The 19,854-nt window shown below is 51.3% G+C and overlaps 1 protein-coding gene across 9 annotated transcripts in view; it reads right to left on the reverse strand.

The window, feature by feature from the left end:
* The window catches only part of ZC3H4 (zinc finger CCCH-type containing 4), a 49,354-nt gene that overhangs the window by 11,001 nt on the left and 18,499 nt on the right, over nucleotides 1-19,854 (reverse strand). For all 9 annotated transcript variants that reach the window (XM_024236405.3, XM_054540779.2, XM_024236407.3 and 6 more), the window contains 9 exons: nucleotides 18,896-19,115; nucleotides 18,476-18,586; nucleotides 14,789-15,011; nucleotides 11,226-11,380; nucleotides 10,163-10,259; nucleotides 9,903-10,042; nucleotides 9,188-9,298; nucleotides 7,032-7,143; nucleotides 6,364-6,473 (listed from right to left, as the gene is read on the reverse strand). In XM_024236405.3, coding sequence (XP_024092173.3) covers nucleotides 6,364-6,473; nucleotides 7,032-7,143; nucleotides 9,188-9,298; nucleotides 9,903-10,042; nucleotides 10,163-10,259; nucleotides 11,226-11,380; nucleotides 14,789-15,011; nucleotides 18,476-18,586; nucleotides 18,896-19,115 — 1,279 coding nt within the window. The remainder of the gene's footprint in view (nucleotides 1-6,363; nucleotides 6,474-7,031; nucleotides 7,144-9,187; nucleotides 9,299-9,902; nucleotides 10,043-10,162; nucleotides 10,260-11,225; nucleotides 11,381-14,788; nucleotides 15,012-18,475; nucleotides 18,587-18,895; nucleotides 19,116-19,854) is intronic.

Here is a 19,854-nt window from a genome sequence, read left to right on the forward strand (position 1 = left end):
GTGGAAAACGACGCGGTGGAACCCCTCTGTCCTTCTGAGCCCTGCTATTCCAGGAGTGGTCCGCATGTGAACCAGCAGCGCAGGGGGACCCACGGAGGCAGAACCTGCATTCTGCCCTTGGAGTGTGGGCACCACCACCTGAGATGAGCCTTGCTGGGAGGGCCCAGAGCCTTGCAACAGCTGCTTTCAGCACTGCCATGGGCTCACTTCCTCCTGGCCCAAGGGCCCTTCCTCAACTGTGTGTGGGGCCATGGCTTGCGCTGCATCTGCCACCCTGCATCTCCCTCCTCCTCCTCCTCCTCTTCAGTCCCGACTGCCACACATCCTGGGGCTGCCAGTGTCACCTCCTCACAGAGCCTCTTGAACGTCTGCCTCCTGAATAGAGCCCAGCTAGAGTCCTGGGCTCCCGCACTTGTTCTTCACGGCCTGATCCCCGTGTGTATGTGCGCACACACACACACATACACACACACACTCACACTCCCCATGTGTTATCAGCATCTGCCCAAGGACCTAACCCTGCCTCCTCATCACCCCCAGTGCCTGGCACAAACAAGGCACAGAGATTTATTGAGTGAACAACTAAGCAAGGAACACAAACCAATGCATTCCCTGGAATCCAGAGGCTGGGTCCAGTGTTGAGGAGAAAGGAGCTCAGACCCTGAATGGTTGACTCCACCATGGAGTCAACTGCGGAGTCAACTCAAACTGCCCATCGGTCCTGCCAGCACAGACCCTGTGGAGGGCACCTCTGTCCCCGGCCCCTCCACCAGCAAAGACACCAGCTGAGACAACTAGCACCCCGCTAGGTGCCAAAACCTCTCTAGCCAGGACAGACTATCAGTGATCAGAGTTTCCAACAGTCAGTCACCTTCTGCAAGCAATAAGTAACACTTGTAGAGGTGCAGAGGAATGTGGGCTGAGCCCCATCAGGCCATGTGAATCAACTCCAGGCCACTGGTCACCACGCTGTTGCCCCGAACTGGAAACAACTCAAATGTCCTTCAACGGATGACTGGATAAACAAACGTAGATCATCCGCTCAGTGGGACACTACACAGCAACAAATGGTAATGAACTGTTATTGCAACAACGGGTGAATCTCAAAGGCTTCATGCCAAGTGCAAGAAGCCAGACTCAACACACGCACGCGTGCGCGCACACACACACATACACACACTCACACTCTTAAAGCCTGTTTACCCCATAATTCTATTTATATGATTTGCTTGAAAAAGCAAAACCAAAAGACAGACCCTGGTCCACGGTTGCCAGGCACTGGAGATGTGGGGTAGCATTTACTATAAAGGACACAGTGGAGTTTCTGGGGTGACGTAATGGGTTTCCCTAGATCCATCTTGTGGGGTTGTGACATGACTCAATGTGTTTGTCGAAACTCATAGAACTAGGCCGAGCGCGGTGGCTCACGCCTGTAATCCCAGCACTTTGGGAGGCCGAGGTAGGTGGATTACGAGGTCAGGAGTTCAAGACCAGCCTGACCAAGATGGTGAAACCCTGTCTCTACTAAAAATACAAAGATATTAGCTGGCCGGGCGCAGTGGCTCACACCTGTGTAATCCCAACACTTTGGAAGGCCGAGCCGGGCGGATCACGAGGTCAGGAGTTCGAGACCAGCCCGAGCAACATGGTGAAACCCTGTCTCTACTAAATATACAAAAATTAGCCAGGCGTGGTGGCACACACCTGTAATCCCAGCTACTCAGGAGGCTGAGGCAGGAGAATTGCTTGAACCTGGGAGGCGGAGATTGCAGTGAGCCAAGGTTGCACCACTGCACTCCAGCCTGGGTGACAGAGCAAGACTCCGTCTCAAAAAAAAAAAAATTCAAAAAAAAATTAGCTCGGCATGGTGGCGGGCATCTGTAATCCCAGCTACTCAAGAGGCAGAGAACTGCTTGAACCTGGGAGGCGGAGGCTGCAGTGAGCCACCATTGCACCACTGCACTCCAGCCTGGACGACAGAGCGAGATTCCATCTTGGAAAAAAAACCAAAAAACTCACAGAACTATATATCAGGCGCGGTGGTTCATGCCTGTAATCCCAGCACTTTGGGAGGCCTGCGGGTGGATCACCTGAGGTCAGGTGTTCAAGACCAGCCTGGCTAACATGGTGAAACCCTGTCTCTACTAAAAATACAAAAATTAGCCAGGCGTGTGGCAGGTGCCTGTAATCCCAGCTATTCAGGAGGCTGAGACAGGAGAATAACTTGAACCCAGGAGGAGGAGGTTGCAGTGAGCTGAGATCGCATCATTGCACTCCAGCCTGGGCAACAAGAGTGAAACTCCGTCTTAAAAAAAAAAAAAAAAAAAAAATTGGTACCAAAGAGGACACACAAAAACATATAGATAAAATGCTAAGAACTGCTTAAAGCACTCAGATAAATTTAGAAGGTATGGATTTTCAGCTAGGCATGGTGGCTCACGCCCGTTATCCTAGCACTGTGGGAGGCCAAGACGGGCGCGGATCACCTGAGGTCGGGAGCTCGAGACCAGCCTGACAAACATGGAGAAACCCCGTCCCTACTAAAAACACAAAAAATGAGTCGGGCGTGATGGCACATGCCTGTAATCTCAGCTACTCAGGAGGCTGAGGCAGGAGAATCGCTTGAACCTGGGAGGCGGAGGTCGTGGTGAGCCAAGATCGCGCCACTGCACTCCAGCCTGGGCAACCAGAGCAAAACTCCGTCTCAAAGAAAAAAAAAAAAAGAAGGTATGGATTTTCAGGAAAGGGGTCTGCGTGCATACTCCCAAGCAGAAACCCACAACCCTCTTAAGTTTTGCAAACATCAAATTTTGCTTTCAGAAAATATTGCTCTCTACAGAATTTACTTTTAACGGACTCAGGTACCATTATACTTGATCTCTGTTGGCTTCACAAGTGCCCACTTCCATGAAGCCAAGGGAGATCAAATATAATCCCAATGCCACTTAAAAAAATTTTTTTCCAGCCGTTGAAACTACACATAAAAAGCCCCCCTGAAGTATCTCTACTTTTTTCATTATTTATTATTATTTCCTAAAATTATGTTTGGAGCTAAATAAGATATATTGTTAAAATTAATTTCACGAGGTGGGTGGATTATTTGAGGTCAGGAATTTGAAACCAGCCTGGCCAACATGCTAAAACCTCATCTCTACTAAAAATATAAAAATTAGCCAGGCACAGATGGGCGTGGTGGCTCACACCTGTAATCCCGGCACTTTGGGAGGCCAAGGCAGGAGAATCGCTTGAACCCAGGAGGCAGAGGTTGCAGTGAGCCGAGATCACGCCACTGCACTCCAGCCTGGCAACAGAGCGAGACTCCGTCTCAAAAAAAAAAAAAAAAAAAAAATTAGCCAGGCGCAGTGGCACACACCTGTAATCCCAGCACTTTGGGAGGCCAGGGCGGGTGGATCACCTGTCGAGGTGGGTGGATCAGGAATTCGAGACCAGCCTGGCCAACATGGTGAAACCCTGTCTCTACTAAGAATACAAAACTAATCAGGAATTTGAGACCAGCCTGGCCAACAGGGTGAAACCCTGTCTCTACTAAAAATACAAAACTCAGCTGGGTATGGTGGCTGGCGCTTGTAATCCCAGCTACTCAGGAGGCTGAGACAGGAAATCACTTGAACCTGGAAGGCAGAGGTTGCAGTGAGCCGAGATGGTGCCATTGCACTTCAGCCTGGGCGAAAGAGTGAAACTCCGTCTCAAAAACAAACAAAAATTAGCCGGGTGTGGTGCTGGGCGCCTGTAATCCCAGCTACTGCGGAGGCTGAGGCAGGAGAATCGCTTGAACCCAGAAGGCGAAGGTTGCAGTAAGCAGAGATCGCGCCATTGCACTCCAGCCTGGACAACAGAGCAAGACTCCATTTCATTTCCTATTTTTTTTTTTTTTTTTTGAGACGGAGTCTCGCTCTTGTTGCCCAGGCTGGAGTGCAATGGCACGATCTCGGCTCACCGCAACCACCACCTCCCAGGTTCAAGCGATTCTCCTGCCTCAGCCTCTCGAATAGCTGGGATTGCAGGCATGCACCACCTTGCCTGGCTAATTCTGTATTTTTAGTAGAGATGGGGTTTCTCCATGTTGGTCAGGCGGGTCTTGAATTCCCAACCTCAGGTGATCCACCCGCCTCAGCCTCCCAGAGTGGGGGGATTACAGAAGTGAGTCACTGCGTCTGGCCAGACGCCACTTCAAAAAATAAAAAAAAAAATTAATTTCACCTGTTTCTTTTTACTTTTTTTTTTTAATGTGGCTACTGGAAGATTTTAAATGGACGATGTGATTCTGTGGTGCTCCTGTGGGCAGCGCTGGCCTGGAGCACAAACTTGGAGCCTCCAGCAGGGGGCAGTCCTCAGTCAGAGATCGGTGAGTCCTCCCAAGGAGACGTGAGGCCTGACTGGCCACTGCTTCCCCTGTCAAACAGCTCAGACTCTAGGTATGTACTGATTACATAACCCTGGGGCAGGCCAGGCGTGGCGGCTCACACCTGTAATCCCAGCGATTTGGGAGGCCAAGGTGGGCGGATCACAAGGTCAGTAGTTCGAGACCAGCCTGGCCAACATGGTGAAACCCTGTCTCTACTGAAAATAGCTGGGCGCAGTGGCGCGTGCCTGTAGTCCCAGCTACTCGGGAGGCTGAGGCAGGAGAAACGCTTGAACCCGGGAGGTAGAGGTTGCGGGGAGCTGAGATTGTGCCACTGCACTCCAGCCTGGGTGACAGTGAGACTCTGAATCAAAAAACAAACAAAACAAAACAAAAAAACCCTAGGGCAGCAGGCTCCCCAGAGGGACTTGCCTTTTCCTACAGGCGCCCTGCCAACGAGGAATGGACATTCTCCTATGTCTGCTTGCATGGGGCTTCCCCTGCACCCCTCACAGGGGTGCCCCTGCCACCAGTTAACAAGACAGTCACTGACAGATGGACTCTGGAAGCTGGCAGATGTGCTGATGCCTTGATACTTTCCACTGTCAAAAAAATAGCCAATCTCCTAGAAACTCCTGTGAATTAGAAGGCAAGAAAGCTTCATTTGAAAGGGCACCTGTTCCTGTACCCACTCACTCCCCAGATGAATCAGGAAACTCAGGACTGATGTTTGGGTATTTAACCCTAACCCAAGGTCCTCAGCCTGACTCCTCAGGGAGGACAACTGATGCCAGGATGAATTTCAAATGTCACCTGGCTAGTGGGGAAGCCCTGACACCTCCCCCAAGGGAGCCTTCCCCTTTAGAGACCCCCAACTTCCCTCTATTTTCTCTAATGCATAATGGGGGCCCTGAGAGTTGCAAAGAAATGTTTGACTTTTCCACTAAAATACAATCCTTGCCTCTTCTTTGTGTATCTTTGGTTTTTTGTGGTCTTTCTTGGAGATGGGGTCTTGCTCTGTTACCCAGGCTGGAGTGCAGTGGCATGATCATGGCTCACTGCAGCCTCAATCTCCTGGACTCAACAGATCCTCCCACCTCAGCCTCTCGAGTAGCTGGGACCACAGGCATGTGCCACAGTACCTGTCTAATTTTTTTTTTTTTTTTTTTTTGAGACACAGTCTCACTCTGTTGCACAGGCTGGATGGAATACAGTGGCGTGATCTCGGCTCACTGCAACCTCTGCCTCCTGAGTAGCTGGGACTACAAGCATGTGCCACCACAACTAGCTAATTTTTATATTTTTAGTAGCAATGGGGATTTTCCATGTTGGCCAGGCAGGTCTTGAGAACCTGGCCTCAGGTGATCTGCCCGCCTCAGACTCCCACAGTGCTGAGATTACAAGTGTGAGCCACCACACTTAGGTTAAGTTTTTTGTATTTTTTTTTTTAAGAGATGGGGTTTTGCCATGTTGCCCTGAGCTCAAGTGATCTGCCTGCCTTGGCCTCCCAAAGTGCTGGGATTACAGGCATGAACTACTGCACCCAGCCCAGCCAATTTTTTTATTTTTAGTAGAAACGTCTCACTACCTACCTAGGCTGGTCTTGAACTCCTGAGCTCAAGTGATCCTCCTGCCTCGGCCTCCCAAAGTGCTGGGATCACAGGTGATTCGTGTGTCTTTGTGTATTGTGAGCTCTCTCTAAATGACACCTAAGAGATCACGATTCATGCTTGGAGGCACATCAGGCAGCACTCCTTTCATTTGGTCATGCCCCCGGGGAACAGCAAAAGCCTGTCCTGGCCTAAGACAAGACACGTGTGACCACCTCAACTCCCTGCAGAAGAGGACACACTGCCCATGTCCTCCTTAGAATGGTCCAATTCCAGATCAACCAAACTGGGCACTGCAGAGGCTGGACAGGCAGGCCATAGCACTGAGGCAATGGAGTGCACATGTCCCAGTTCCTGTAGCCGTGGGCCCCGTTACCCCCTGGACATTACCTTATCCAAGAGCTCCCTCGTCTCTTCGGTCAGAGGGTCGTGGGAAAACATGCAGTCGTCACCATTGATGCAGTTCCCAGTGGTGTGGTACAGCTTACACGGGAAATCACGTTCATGGCAAATTAAGGTAAATGCTTCATCTCACAGAATGCCCCCCTCCCCCACCGCAGACCCAAGGCAGAATCCAACTCCCTTTGTTTTGGAGATGAGAAATCTGAGCCCAGAGAGGTGAGGCGATGTGCTAAGGGCTGCTCAGTGGGTTGGCAGGAAATCCATGGAGAGACCCCGGCACTCCAGACTGCAGGGCACTTCCAGCCCCACTACACTGGCTGGGGGCCGCGTCCTCAGATGGTCAACCAGACTAGGGAAGTTAAACGACTCGCCCAAGGTATAAAACCACCTGGAAGAATCTCAGCCAATGGTATGGGCCAGTCTCGAGAGCCTACGTAAACAGAACATGCTCCATTTGAGTCTCAGTTTACTCCCTGGAAGGATGGGAAAGGCAGACCCCTCTGAGGGCGGACATGAGTGTTAAATGAGATGGAGACTCACAGAAAGCTCTTGGCACAGAGAGAAAGCACAGTGAAGGAAGATCAGCTGTTACTACCATCAAAGAGCAGAGAAGTTCTGTGCCCTCATTCAGACCAGACGCTGGCACTAAAGGATATCGTGCATATAGGGACAGTTCTCAGCTCTGGCGCAAAATCCAGTGATGTAAAACTTGCACAGTTCTCGCTTCTTTGGGAGTTCGATGTCATGGCTAAAATTACAGTGGTCTCCCTAGAAGAGAAGCAATGGAAACATAAGGTGGTGGTGTTGGAAGCTCTTACTTCTGTCTGCAAAGGGAAGAAATACTCTGTCACTGCTGGTGCCTGGAGGGGCCAATGACAGCAACGAATCCCCCTTAGGAAAGGAAGATGGGTCTAGGAAGGGCAGGTCCCAAAGGCTGTTGGGACTAATTTTTTTTATATTTTTTTGTAGAGACAGGGTCTCACTATGTTGCCCAGGCTGGTCTCAAACTCCTGGGTTCAAGTGATCCTCCCACTTTGGCCTCCCAAAGTGCTGGTATTATAGCCATGAGCCACCAAGCCTGGGTACTTCCTGAATTTAAAGAAAAGCCTTTTGTCCATTTTTCTTCCTCCCAGACCTTGGATGTGATGCTCAGAGGCACAGCAGCCACCGTGTAACCATGAGGACAAAAGCCACATGTTTAAAGATGGCAGAATAGTAAGCAGGAATGAGCCTAGGTCCCCCAGGGTGCCCCTGACCACTGCGCTGCCCACCCAGCTCCAGACTCCTGGTTCTGAGAGACAAACGTCTATGTGTTGAAGCCAATTTTGTTAAGTTTTCCTTTATTTCCAGTTGAACACAATCTCAACGACACAATACCTAGGTGAAATCCAGGATTGTGTTCTCCATTCCTCATCATTCAGTCCTCAGGACTCACTCACCATAACTGTGAACTGAAGACAGAAGCTTATCTGTCCCCCTAACTCTTACGAACGCCTATTCATTTGTCTTATTTATTTATTTTTGAGACAGAGTCTGGCTCTGTCGCCCAGGCTGGAGTGCAATGGCACGATCTCAACTCACTGCAACCTCCACCACCCGGGTTCAAGCGATTCTCCTGCCTCAGCCTCCCGAGTAGCTGGGAGGCTGAGGAAGGAGAATGGCATGAATCCAGGAGGCAGAGCTTGCAGTGAGGCAGAGCTTGCAGTGAGGCGAGATCGCACCACTGCACTCCAGCCTGGGCGACAGAGAGAGACTCGGTTTAAAAAAAAAAAAAAAAAAAAAAATAGAGAGAGAGAGAGAGAGAGAGATGGGGTCTATGTTGCCCAGGGTGTATTCATTTGTTTTTGCTTATATGTATTTCAAGTTTCTAACAGAATAGAAATTGTAACTAAATAAGAAATACTGCCCGGGCACGGTGGCTCACATTTGTAATCTCAGCACTTTAGGAGGCTGGAATCAGGAATTTGGGACCAGCCTGGCCAACGTGGCGAAACCCCGTCTCTACTAAAAATACAAAAATTAGCCGGGTGTGGTGGCGGGCGGGCACCTATAGTCTCAGCTACTCGGGAGGCTGAGGCACGAGAATCGCTTGATCCCAGGAGGCGGAGGTTGCAGTAAGCCGAGATCACGCCACTGCACTCCAGCCTGGGTGACAGTGAGACTTGGTCTCAAAGGAAAAAACAAATTATTTTATACACAACATTATTTGTTTGAAGCATCTATTTCTTCCCAAGACAGATGCAGGGGTGCAGTGTACCCTGAGCACACATCTGCTGGTGTCTGTTGCTGCCTGAGATACTGGGGTAAGAAGCTGCCGGCAGAACTAATACTGGGTTATTATTATACTTGTTTCCTTCAGAACTCTGTGGTCATTGGTCCATCTTCTGACATTGAACTTTGCTATGAAGTCCAAGGTTAACCTCAGCCTCCCCTCCTCTTCTATTTGGATGCTTTAATCATTCCCCATTCAACCCTGAAGCTCAATAACTTCACCAGGATATGCTGCTGCTTTGCATTCACATCAACCTCCATAATTACGTTTCAGGCTACATGGATTGGTTGAAAATTTTGGCCAAAAAATTCCCCTAAAACCAAAAGTCCTCATCTTCCTGGGGGTCCTCCTCACTCTGAAAGGTAACCTGAGTCTTTCAGGCCCCCCAGGCAGCTCTCAGTATCAGCAAGTCTCCACAAGGACAAGGAAAACAGTCACTCCCACCCACCCTCACCACGGCTCCAGAACATTCTGGAAGCCATTGTCCTCTGGGGGCTGCTGGCCTCCTAGAGGTGCCCAGGAGCTTTCAGCGCTCCTTACCCAGGTGCAGCGCCCTTCCACGAAGTACTTGCAAATGACTTTGCCTTTCTTGTCCGACTGCTGGTGGGGCTTGTCATGGTCACGACTCCGGTAGCTTCCACCACCACCGTCCTGCAATGGACAGGGTGTGGATGTAAAGGGGGATGAAAGGGAAGGGTAGAGATGGGATTGGGGTTAATAAGAAGCACGGGAGAAAGGGATGAGGACTCCCTTAAGACCTCACAAGAGCACCGATGGGCAGGTCGCATCTAACACTGAGGCTGCGTGCACATTTAAGCCCCACGGTGTGGAGTGTTGGTGCCTGGTGAGGAAAAGCTCTAGCCCTTAGAGCTGTTAGCCACTTACACCTCAAGTTCCACACAACTGTGGAAGAACACGTCCACCACACCTAGAGGTGGTGGCATGGGCCTCCATGCAAAACCTTCCACAGCTAACTGGATGGTTCACCTAGAACCTTCTGAACCTCAGAGATGTGTTAGGTATGGCTGCAGGTGCTGCTAACATGGTTTTAAACACAGGGTCTCAGCAGCAGCACATCTCCCCAGGATGACGCTAGTTATCACTGGTTATGCTGGTCAACACTGGCTAGCCCTTTGGGGGGTGGCTCATGGCAGCAAGTGGGACAGGATCAGCTTCACAGAATGACTCATTAAAGGGAAAAAGGGCTAAGAAGGGACCTTGGCCCAAACATCAGATCAGAGTGGAGTCAACTCACGCCCATGTCCTCATCGTAGAAGTCTTCGTCATCGTTCATTCCGCCCTTGTTCATCCCTCCTCGGCTACCACCTCGGCCTCGGCCCCGGCCCATCCCTTTCCCTCGACCTCGGGAGCCCCGGCCACGGCCTCGACTTAGCCCTGCGGAGGGGAGACAGTGTTAAGACCTGCTGACCACCCCCTCCCCACCCCCAGGACTAGATTCCAGCAGCTGCTGGAATCCCTGCCCCCGCAGCGTGTCCTCTCCAGGCCCCTGCCCACCTCGGCCTCGGCTGTCCTTGGAGCGGCGGTACTGGTTCAGCTCCTTGGAGTACTCGTCATAGTCATCGTCTCCCATTGGCTCCTCACTCTCTCCATACTAGAATCCACAGAAGAGGGCAGGAGAGCGTCAGGTAGAGAACAATGAACACTGTCCCCACCTACACACTGCCCCTTTTTGAAGGATGGTGACCATCCAGGGGACTCAACCATAACCCGTCTCCACACAGCCTGACGACAGGTGGTCCCAATCCTTCCCACTGCAGTCTTCACTCTGAAGACCTGCCCCAATAGGCAAACCCAGCATGGAGCCTCCCTACGTACACATCGCTGTGGGGCTCTAAAAGGGAGTGGGCAGTGGACTGTGGACTGGCGTGGAAGGTCTGTGGGTAGGACCAGGATGGCAAGTGCAGTGCACCTGCTGCTCCTCCTCCTGGGTCGGGGCAGGGATGAAGGACCATGTGCCTGGCTGGAAATGTCTCTAGAGGACTTTCAGGAAACTTCTCTCTAGTGACGGGATGTTTTCACAGCACATCCTGTGATACCTCTTCTTTTTCTTTTTTTGAGACAGAGTCTCGCTCTGTCGCCTAGGCTGGAGTGCAGTGGTGCGATCTTGGCTCACTGCAACCTCTGCCTCCCGGGTACAAGTGATTCTCCTGCCTCAGCCTCCTGCATGAATAGCTGGGACTACAGGCGTGGGCTACCATACCCGGCTGATTTTTTGTACTTTTAGTAGAGACAGGGTTTCACCGTGTTAGCCAGGATGGTCTCCATCTCCTGACCTCGTGATCCACCCGCCTCAGTCTCCCAAAGTACTGGGATTACAGGTGTGAGCCACCGCACCCGGCCGATACCTTTTCTACTTTAAACCACGTGAAGGTTTTATCTATTCCAAAATGATAAATTAGTATTTTTAAACACATACATCTGCCCTCTGAGGCTTCCCTTCCTTCAGAAGGGCCGTATGTCTTCCTACCTTAGCCTCACAGCCTCTACCAGCAGTGCTCACGCCCCGGAAAGCCCACCAGCCTCACCCCGACGTCCCCAGGGCCAGAGGAAACCTTACGTCCATCTCTTCCTCGTAGAAATCCTCTTCGTCCTCCGGGTGGTCTCCTCCCATAGAGCCTCTGCCCCTGCCTCGGCTGCCCCTGCCCATGCCGCGGCCTCGCGATCCTCCACGGCTTCCTCGGCCCCTGTAGCCCCGGCCCCGGCCTCGGCTGCCTGCATGGAGATTCAGATAGTGAGCCTCCAGCAGGAGCAGATGCCACCAGCAAGAAAGAAGACAACCCACATTTTGCTCCTGAAGTCAGTCACTTCAGCCTCCTCCTCCTCCTCCTCCTCCAAGAAGCCTTCCTAGATGCCCCAGGTAGGCTAGTGGACCCTCTGGTTCTCTCAATGGGGGTCCCTCAGCACGCCAGACACACAGCTACTCCAGTACTCACTCCCCTTCCTCACAGGGACTTGTCCACTGAGAGCTGCACTGTCCAATATGACAAACACCAGCCCACGGGCTAATGAGCAACTAACACGTCTGGTCCAAACTACAAGATGCTAGCCTTGAAGTCTGACAAGACTAGCTAGCCCTGTAGTTTGGACTTGTGATTTAGACAAGAGTCCAAAACACACACTGGACTTCAAAGACTTAGTTAAAAAAAAAAAAGAGGCTGGGTGTGGTGGCTCATGCCTGTAATCCCAGCACTCTGGGAGGCTGAAGTGGGCAGATCACCTGAGGTCAGGAGATCGAGACCATCCTGGCCAACATGCTGAAATCTTGTTTCTACTAAAAATAGAAAAATTAGCCAGATGTGGTGGCGTGCCTGTAATCCCAGTTACTCAGGAGGCTCAGGTGGGAGAATTGCTTGAACCAGGGAGGCAGAGGCTGCAGTAAGCTGAGAATGCGCCACTGCACTCCAGCTTGGGCAACAGAGTGAGACCCTGTCTCACTCACACACACACACACACACACACACACACACAAATGCAAGTGAGAAAGAATATATCTCATTTGTCTAATTTGATTACATGTTGAAGTAAGATTTTAAACATATTAGGTTGAAAACAGATTATCAAAATTAATTTAATTGGTTTCACTTTTTTCTTCACTTAAAAAAAAAAAGAGTGGCCAGGTGCAGTGGCTCAATCCTATAATCTCAGCACTTTGGGAGGCCCAGTTGGGCAGATCACTTGAGAACAGGAGTTCGAGACAAGCCTGGCCAACATAGCAAAACCCCATCTCTACTAAAAATACAAAAAATTAGGCCAGGCGCAGTGGCTCACACCTGTAATCCCAGCACTTTGGGAGGCCAAGGCAGGTGGATTGCCTGAGCTCAGGAGTTCAAGACCAGATTGGGCAACACAGTGAAACCCATTTCTACTAAAAATAAAAAAGCCAGGCGTGGTGGTGCAGGCCTGTAATCCCAGCTACTAGGGAGGCTAAGGCATGAGAATTGCTTGAACCTGGGAGGCGGAAGTTGCAGTGAGCCAACATGGTGCCACTGCACTCCAGCCTGAGTGACAGAGTGACTCTGTCTCAAAAAAAATAAATAAATAGGCTGGGCGCAGTGGCTCACGTCTGTAATCCCAGCACTTTGGGAGGCTGAGGGGGGTGGATCACGAGGTCAGAAGATCGAGACCATCCTGGCTAACATGGTGAAACCTCGTCTCTACTAAAACTACAAAAAATTAGCCGGGCGTGGCGGCAGGCGCCTGTAGTCCCAGCTACTCAGGAGGCTGAGGCAGGAGAATGGCGTGAACCCAGGAGGCGGAGGTTGCAGTGAGTCGAGATCGTGCCACTGCACTCCAGCCTGAGCGACAGAGCGAGACTCCATCTCAAAAAAAAATAATAATAAATAAATAAGCTAGGCGTGGTGGCACATGCCTGTAATCCCAGTTACTTGCGGGAGTGAGGCACAAGAATTGCTTGAACCCGGCCGGGCGCGGTGGCTTACGCCTGTAATCCCAGCACTTTGGGAGGCCAGGTGGGCGCATCACAAGGTCAGGTCAAGAGATCGAGACCACCCTGGCCAACATGCTGAAACCCCATCTCCATTAAAAATACAAAAAAAGCCGGGCATGGTGGTAGGCGCCTGTAATCGCAGCTACTTGGGAGGCTGAGGCAGGAGAATCGCTTGAACCCTGGAGGTGGAGGTTGCAGTGAGCCGAGATTGCGCCATTGCACTCCAGCCTGGGCAAAAAGAGTGAAACTCTGTCTCAAAAAAAAAAAAAAAAAAAAAAAAGAATTGCTTGAACCCGGGAGGCAGAGGGTAGAGGTTGCAGTGAGCCTAAATCGTGCCACTGCACTCCAGAATGGGTGACAGAGCAAGACTCTATCTCCCAATAAACAAAAAAGAGTGATGGGATCTTGTTGTGTTACCCAGGCTGGCCTCCAACTCCCAGGCTCAAGTGATTCTCCCACCTCCATCTCTCAAGTAGCTGGGACTATCCAGTGTCCTTTTCACTTTTTAAATGTGGCTACCAGAAAATGTAAACGACATGGTGGCTTCCAATCTATTTCTACTTGACAGCACTGGTCTAGGATCTCCCCAAAGCACAGGGGCTGCCCCAGGGAGATGTCCAAGAAAGACTGCTAGAAGAACAAATGGGCCGGGCACAGTGGCTCACGCCTGTAATCCCAGCACTTTGGGAGGCCAAGGCAGGCAGATCACGAGGTCACGAGATCGAGACCAGCCTGACCAACACGGTGAAACCCCGTCTCTACTAAAAATACAAAAACTAGCTGGGCGTAGTGGCACGTGCTTGTAATCCCAGCTACTCAGGAGGCTGAGGCAGGAGAATTGCTTGAACCCGGAAAGCGGAGGTTGCAGTAAACCGAGATCGTGCCAGTGCACTCCAGCCTGGCGACAGGGCAAGAATCCGTCTCAAAAAAAAAAAAAGAATGAATGAACAGCTACTCAACAAGCTGGGCCTCAGGCAGGGCTCACAAGTCTGAGAACCCCTGAACTGGAAGATTCCAGAAGCCACTCTCAGGCTGGGCAGTCTTTCTGGCAGGAGATGGTTCGACAGTTCTTTTTTGTTGCTTTTGTTGGCCAGGCTGGTCTCGAACTCCTGACCTTAGGTGATCCGCCAGCCTCGGCCTCCCAAAGTGCTGAGATTACAGGCACGAGCCACTGCGCCGACAGAGATGTGTTCTAAGAGGCCAGTCAGGGCTACCGTGTCTCTGGTGCTCAAGCCTCCTCCACCTTCCTCCCAAAGGACACAGGTTCAAGGTTCAGAGGTGTGGCAGTGGCAAGGACTGCAGTCACACCTGGTCAGGTGATGGGGCTGGGAGAATGGGGGAGCACTGCTGTGGGGTGTGGCAGCCAGCTGTCAGTGACCCTGGCCCAGGTGAGAGAGAAGCTGTTCCCTTCTTCCCCCACAGCTGACCAGGAAGTGACCTTTCAGGCACGCTGGCCTTCTCCCTGCCTCACACCAGCCTGGTACCACCCCAACCACAGCCCAGCAGGTGATCTCTCTGGTCTCCTGTGCCATGCACATGCAGATCCCGGCCCTTCTTTGTACACTTATCCCAACCCTAAGTGACCAAACTTGAGGCTCTGTGAGACCAGGCCACCCGGGTTGGACCGGGTGGCTCCGATGCCCCAGAGGAGAAACTGTCAGGGCAGGGCTCACCTCGGCCGCGGCTGCTGCCCTCCTTGGCACGCCGGTACTGGTTCAGCTCTTTGGTGAAGTCGTCGTAGTCCTCCTTGCCCATGTCCTCCTCCTCGTCGCCCTCATATTCCCCATACTGCTCATTCTCGTAGTCCTCGTACATGCCATAACTCTTGCTGTCCATCTTGGAGTAAGCCTTCTTGGGCAGGGGCGTGGCATGCGATGGGGGGTACTGCTGGTGGGACTGCGTCCCAGAGATGGGGAGAAGAGGTGAGCCGGATCCCACAGCCGCGGGTGCAGACTACCAAGATACCCAGGGTTCCCTAAACGAACATGTCTGTCTGGGTGTCGCTACTGTCCCAGGGTTGCACTGCTGGTCTCCAGCCCCTCTGGGGACTGGTTCTCATACCAGGGAGTGGGAGTAGCAGCGGGCCCAAGTGTTTCTGTTCTTCATAAAGGGCCAGAACTAGAAAGAAAACAGAATCACAGACCCCCGATCCCTGAAGAACGAAGGGGAGGAGAAGGGAGCATTTCCCAAGGATGCAGAGCAAGCACACGGGGAGGGGCCTGGGAAGCAGGCGGGGCTGCTCAGTCACAATTTTCCTAGGGCCCTGGAATTCAATAAATGGCCTGCTTGGCAGCCAGGCTAGACAGCCATCTCAAATGACGCTTTCCAAAGTGTGGTAATGCCAAGTGGTGCTAGAAGAAGTTAAAGATACTCATAAAAACGGAAGCAACCAAGACATCCTTCAACAGGTAAATGGATAACAAACTGGTATATCCAGACAATGGAGTAATGATGAATATGTAACAATAAAGTGTGTATTGGGCAAAACCCAAAGAACTACACAACCCTAAGTAATAACAATGTATCAATACCGGCTCATCAATTCTAACAAAGTTACCACAACAATGTAAGACATTGGTAATGGGAAACTGGAGGCAGGGAAGGGGGCAGGCGGAGGGGAGAAGAGAACTCTACTACTACCTGCTCAATTTTGAATAAACTTAAAACAGATCTAAAAAATAAAGTTGGGGGGCTGAGCGCGGTGGCTCATGCCTGTAATCCCAGCACTTTGGGAGGCCGAGGCGGGCAGATCACGAGGTCAGGAGAGGGAGACGAGCCCAGCCAACGTCGCGAAATGCGATCTCTACTAAAAATGCAAAAATGCAACAATAACAACAACAAAAAACAGCCAAGTGTGGGGCAGGCACCTGTAATCCCAGCTACTTGAGAGGCTGAGGCAGGAGAATTGCTTGAACCCGCGAGGCAGAGGTTGCAGCGGAGATTCCACCATTGCACTCCAGCCAGGGTGACACAGCGAAACAACACCTCAAAAAAATTAAAATAAAGTCCGGGCACAGTGGCTCACACCTGTAATCCCAGCACTTTGGGAGGCCCAGGTGGGCAGATCTCTTGAGGTCAGGAGTTCCAGACCAGCCTGGCCAACATGGTGAAACCCAGTCTCTACTAAAAATACAAAATGAATTAGCCGGGCATGGTGACTGGCGCCTCTAATCCCAGCTACTCGGGAGACTGAGGTGTGAGAATCACTTGAACCCGGGAGGCAGAGGATGCTGTGAGCCAAGATTGCGTCACTGCACTCCAGCCTGGGTGACAGAGCGAGACTCCGTCTCAAAAAAAATTAAAATTAAAATTAAAAAAAAAAAAATAAAGTTGGGCCAAGCGTGGTGGCTCACGCCTGTAATCCCAGCACTTTGGGAGGCCAAGGCAGGCAGATCACAAAGTCAGGAGTTCGAGACCAGCCTGGCCAACATAGTGAAACCCCGTCTCTACTAAAAATACAAAAAAAAAAAAAAAAAATTAGCCAGGTGTGGTGGTGGACGCCTGTAATCCTAGCTACTTAAGAGGCTGAGGCAGGAGAATCACTTGAACCTGGGAGGCAGAGGTTGCAGTGAGCCGAGATCGTGCCACTGCACTCCAGCCTGGGCAACAGAGTGAGATCCCATCTCAATAAATAAATAAACAAACAAACAAACAATAAAGCCCACTAATTTTTAAAAATCCGTATTACAGAAAAACAGGACAATGCAAAATACAGCTAGATACACAGACACACATACAAGTACTTTAGCAGATCTTTAAAATGCCTCCAGCTCTAGTTCATAAAAAGCACACAATGTTCCCTCCATTTCCTGCCTCCCTCAGGTTTGAAGGCCGAACCTACACCAGTAGATCAATCTCAACTATGGTATTGGACAATGAATCATTTGTTGTGATGGATGATGTCGGGTCATGGGACACCTGGGACAGCTTTAAAGACCTACCAACTTTAAAACATTTCTCAACTGGCCAGGCACGGTGGCTCTCGCCTGTAATCCTAGCACTGTGGGAGGCCAAGGCGGGCGGATCACCTGAGGTCAGGAGTTCGAGGGCAGCCTGGCCAACACTGTGAAACTCTGTCTCTACTAAAAATACAAAAATCAGCCGGGCAAGGTGGCGCATGCCTGTAATCCCAGCTACTCGGGAGGCTGAGACAGCAGAATCGCTTGAACCCGAGAGGTGGAAGTTGCAGTGAACTGAGACTGCCCCACTGCACTCCAGCTTAGGCGACAGAGCAAGACTCCATCTCAATAAATAAATAAATAAATAAACAAAACAAAACATTTCTCATCCAAACCTAGACACCCAGGTGCCAACGAATACTGGGTAATCATAAGATGATTTGCGGCCAGGCGCAGTGGCTCACACCTGTAATCCCAGCACTTTGGGAGGCCGAGGCAGGCGGATCACGAGGTCAGGAGATGGAGACCATCCTGGCTGACATGGTTAAATCCTGTCTCTACTAAAAATACAAAAAATTGACCGGGCGTGGTGGCAGGTGCCTGTAGTCCCAGCTACTCAGGATGCTGAGGCAGAAGAATGGTGCGAACCCAGGAGACAGAGCTTGCAGTGAGCTGAGATTGCACCACTGTACTCCAGCCTGGGTGACAGAATGAGATTCTGCCTCAAAAAAAAAAAAAAAGATGATTTGCTTTTCTCTTATGGGATTTTCTGGGGGAAGAAATAGTATACAAACTGAACAAATAATTTAAATTGCTGCTTGAAATGAGAGCGACAGTGGCCGAGTATCTAACCTCTGCCTACTGGCTACTTGAGAACATTTCATTCTCTTGCCAATTTCCCAAAAAGGTCATTTGTTAACAGTGGAAGCCAGTCAGCCATGACGTGGACCACTCAGCATCTTTCTCTGAGACATACAGGGCCTTGCTAAGGCCGCAGGGAGAAGGCTCGAGAGCATGCCTCATGGAGGTCAGCTAGGGCCTGGGTTCAAATCCCAGGTCCTCTACTTCAGAGCTGGGCAACCCTGTTGAAATTTTCTTTTCCTTTTGAGACAGGATCTTGCTCTGTCACCCAGGATAGAGTACAGTGGCTGATCATAGCTCACTGCAACCTTAAACTTCTGGGCTCAAGGGATCTTCTCACCTCTGCCTCCTGAGTAGCTGAACTACAGGCATGCCAGGTTAATTTATTTTTTGTGGAGTCTCACTTGGTTGTCTAGGCTGCCTTGTTTAAAGTGTCTAAGTCTCAGTTTCCTCACTCATAAAATGGGGATTAAACTAATACCTGATGGCCCAGGACTGAAACTCACAAAAAATGCCCAGAACACACCAAGTGCTCAAGAAACACAAGCAGTTGAACTCCTCCCGGCCCCAGAGCTCAGGCAGGGCACGCCAGTCACTCACCGGCGCATACGGGGGGCTGTACTCTCTGTACTTGCGGTGCCCTTTCTCACTGGGGCTGAAATCCGAGTCATCTGAGAAGTCAGAGAAGTCATCGCTAGAAGAAGCATGGCGCTGTAATGACAGGGGAAGGAGACTCAGCAACCCTACTGCAGGCGGGCCACTCGGGCGCAGTCAGCCTCAGGACAAACTATGCTGGCATGTGCCGCAGGGCTCCGCACTTCACCTGAAACACCTCACCTGGGGCACTTAGTGGCAACGGAGCATAAGCTACGAACTCTTTTAAAAAAGGTCTTTATCCAATTTGAGATAAGCAAAGGCATTAAGAGTGCCCTCTGGGGTGGACAGCAAAAGCTCAGCCCCTGGGGCTCTCAGTCAGGCCCGATGCCAGGCAGTGGCAGTCCCAGTGAATTTCCAACCTACTTTGTGCTTGGATTTCCTCCTCTTCTTCGACCTCCTTTTCTCTTTCTCCCGCTCTTTCTTCCGTTTCCGCTTCAGTCTCCTGTGGGACTTCTCCTCGTCTGAATCACTGTGATGCTTCTCCCCTTTTTCTTTCCGGCTTCTCTCAGGCCCTCCGGAGGTATCCTGGGTCTCCTCTGCCCCATCATCTTCCAATTCTCCTTCTTCCAACTCTCCATCTTCCCTACAAACAAACCCCAATCCCACCATGAACACAGGGTTTGAGAGGAGACCTCCTAGGGTTCTGGGCTGGCCAAGGCTGACAGGAACCGAGAGCCTGACTGCTGTGAGCGAAGTGAGACCCTGGGAGGACATAGGGGCCATGGCCTCTTGTTCCATCCCTTATCCTCCCCCTGAAAGAACTGTGCTTGCTGCAGTCTAACCTGGCTGGGGGAGGGGTAGGAGTTTAAGGGCATTACCACTAACACCGGGACACATCTACGCCAGATTTCCCAACAGGACTAGTGTTCTTAAAAGAAGAAACCGACAAGGTGCTGTGGTCACATAAGCGGGAAGAGCCCCATCTTCGGGATTCACAATGCTTAACGCTGCAGAACTTCCAGGAAGCCCCACAGTCCAGAAACCCACACAGCTCTGCTGTGAAGCACTTGGGGCACTTCTAAACCTTGCTTGACCACAGAAGTACCTCTCCCAGGGAGCACAGACCCGCATCCCCTCCCTCCCAGGCCCAGGATCGCCTGCTGGGCCCTGGGCCCCAGTGAGCTGGGCGTCAGTGCTACCTGAGGCTGAGGGCGGTGGCTGTGCATCGTGGAGAGGGCCTCGGTTCTGAACCAGGGGTGGCCCCAAGCTACCTGGGACCCACCCACAGGCAGGCCTGGGCTGTGGCCTGAGAACCCTCAAAGTACTTTATTACAAAAGCCCCATGAGAACCGCTGGAAACAGGCTCAGAGTCCCAGGTCACC

This window comes from Pongo abelii, chromosome 20, assembly GCF_028885655.2.
Source record: "Pongo abelii isolate AG06213 chromosome 20, NHGRI_mPonAbe1-v2.0_pri, whole genome shotgun sequence".
NCBI lineage: Eukaryota > Metazoa > Chordata > Mammalia > Primates > Hominidae > Pongo > Pongo abelii.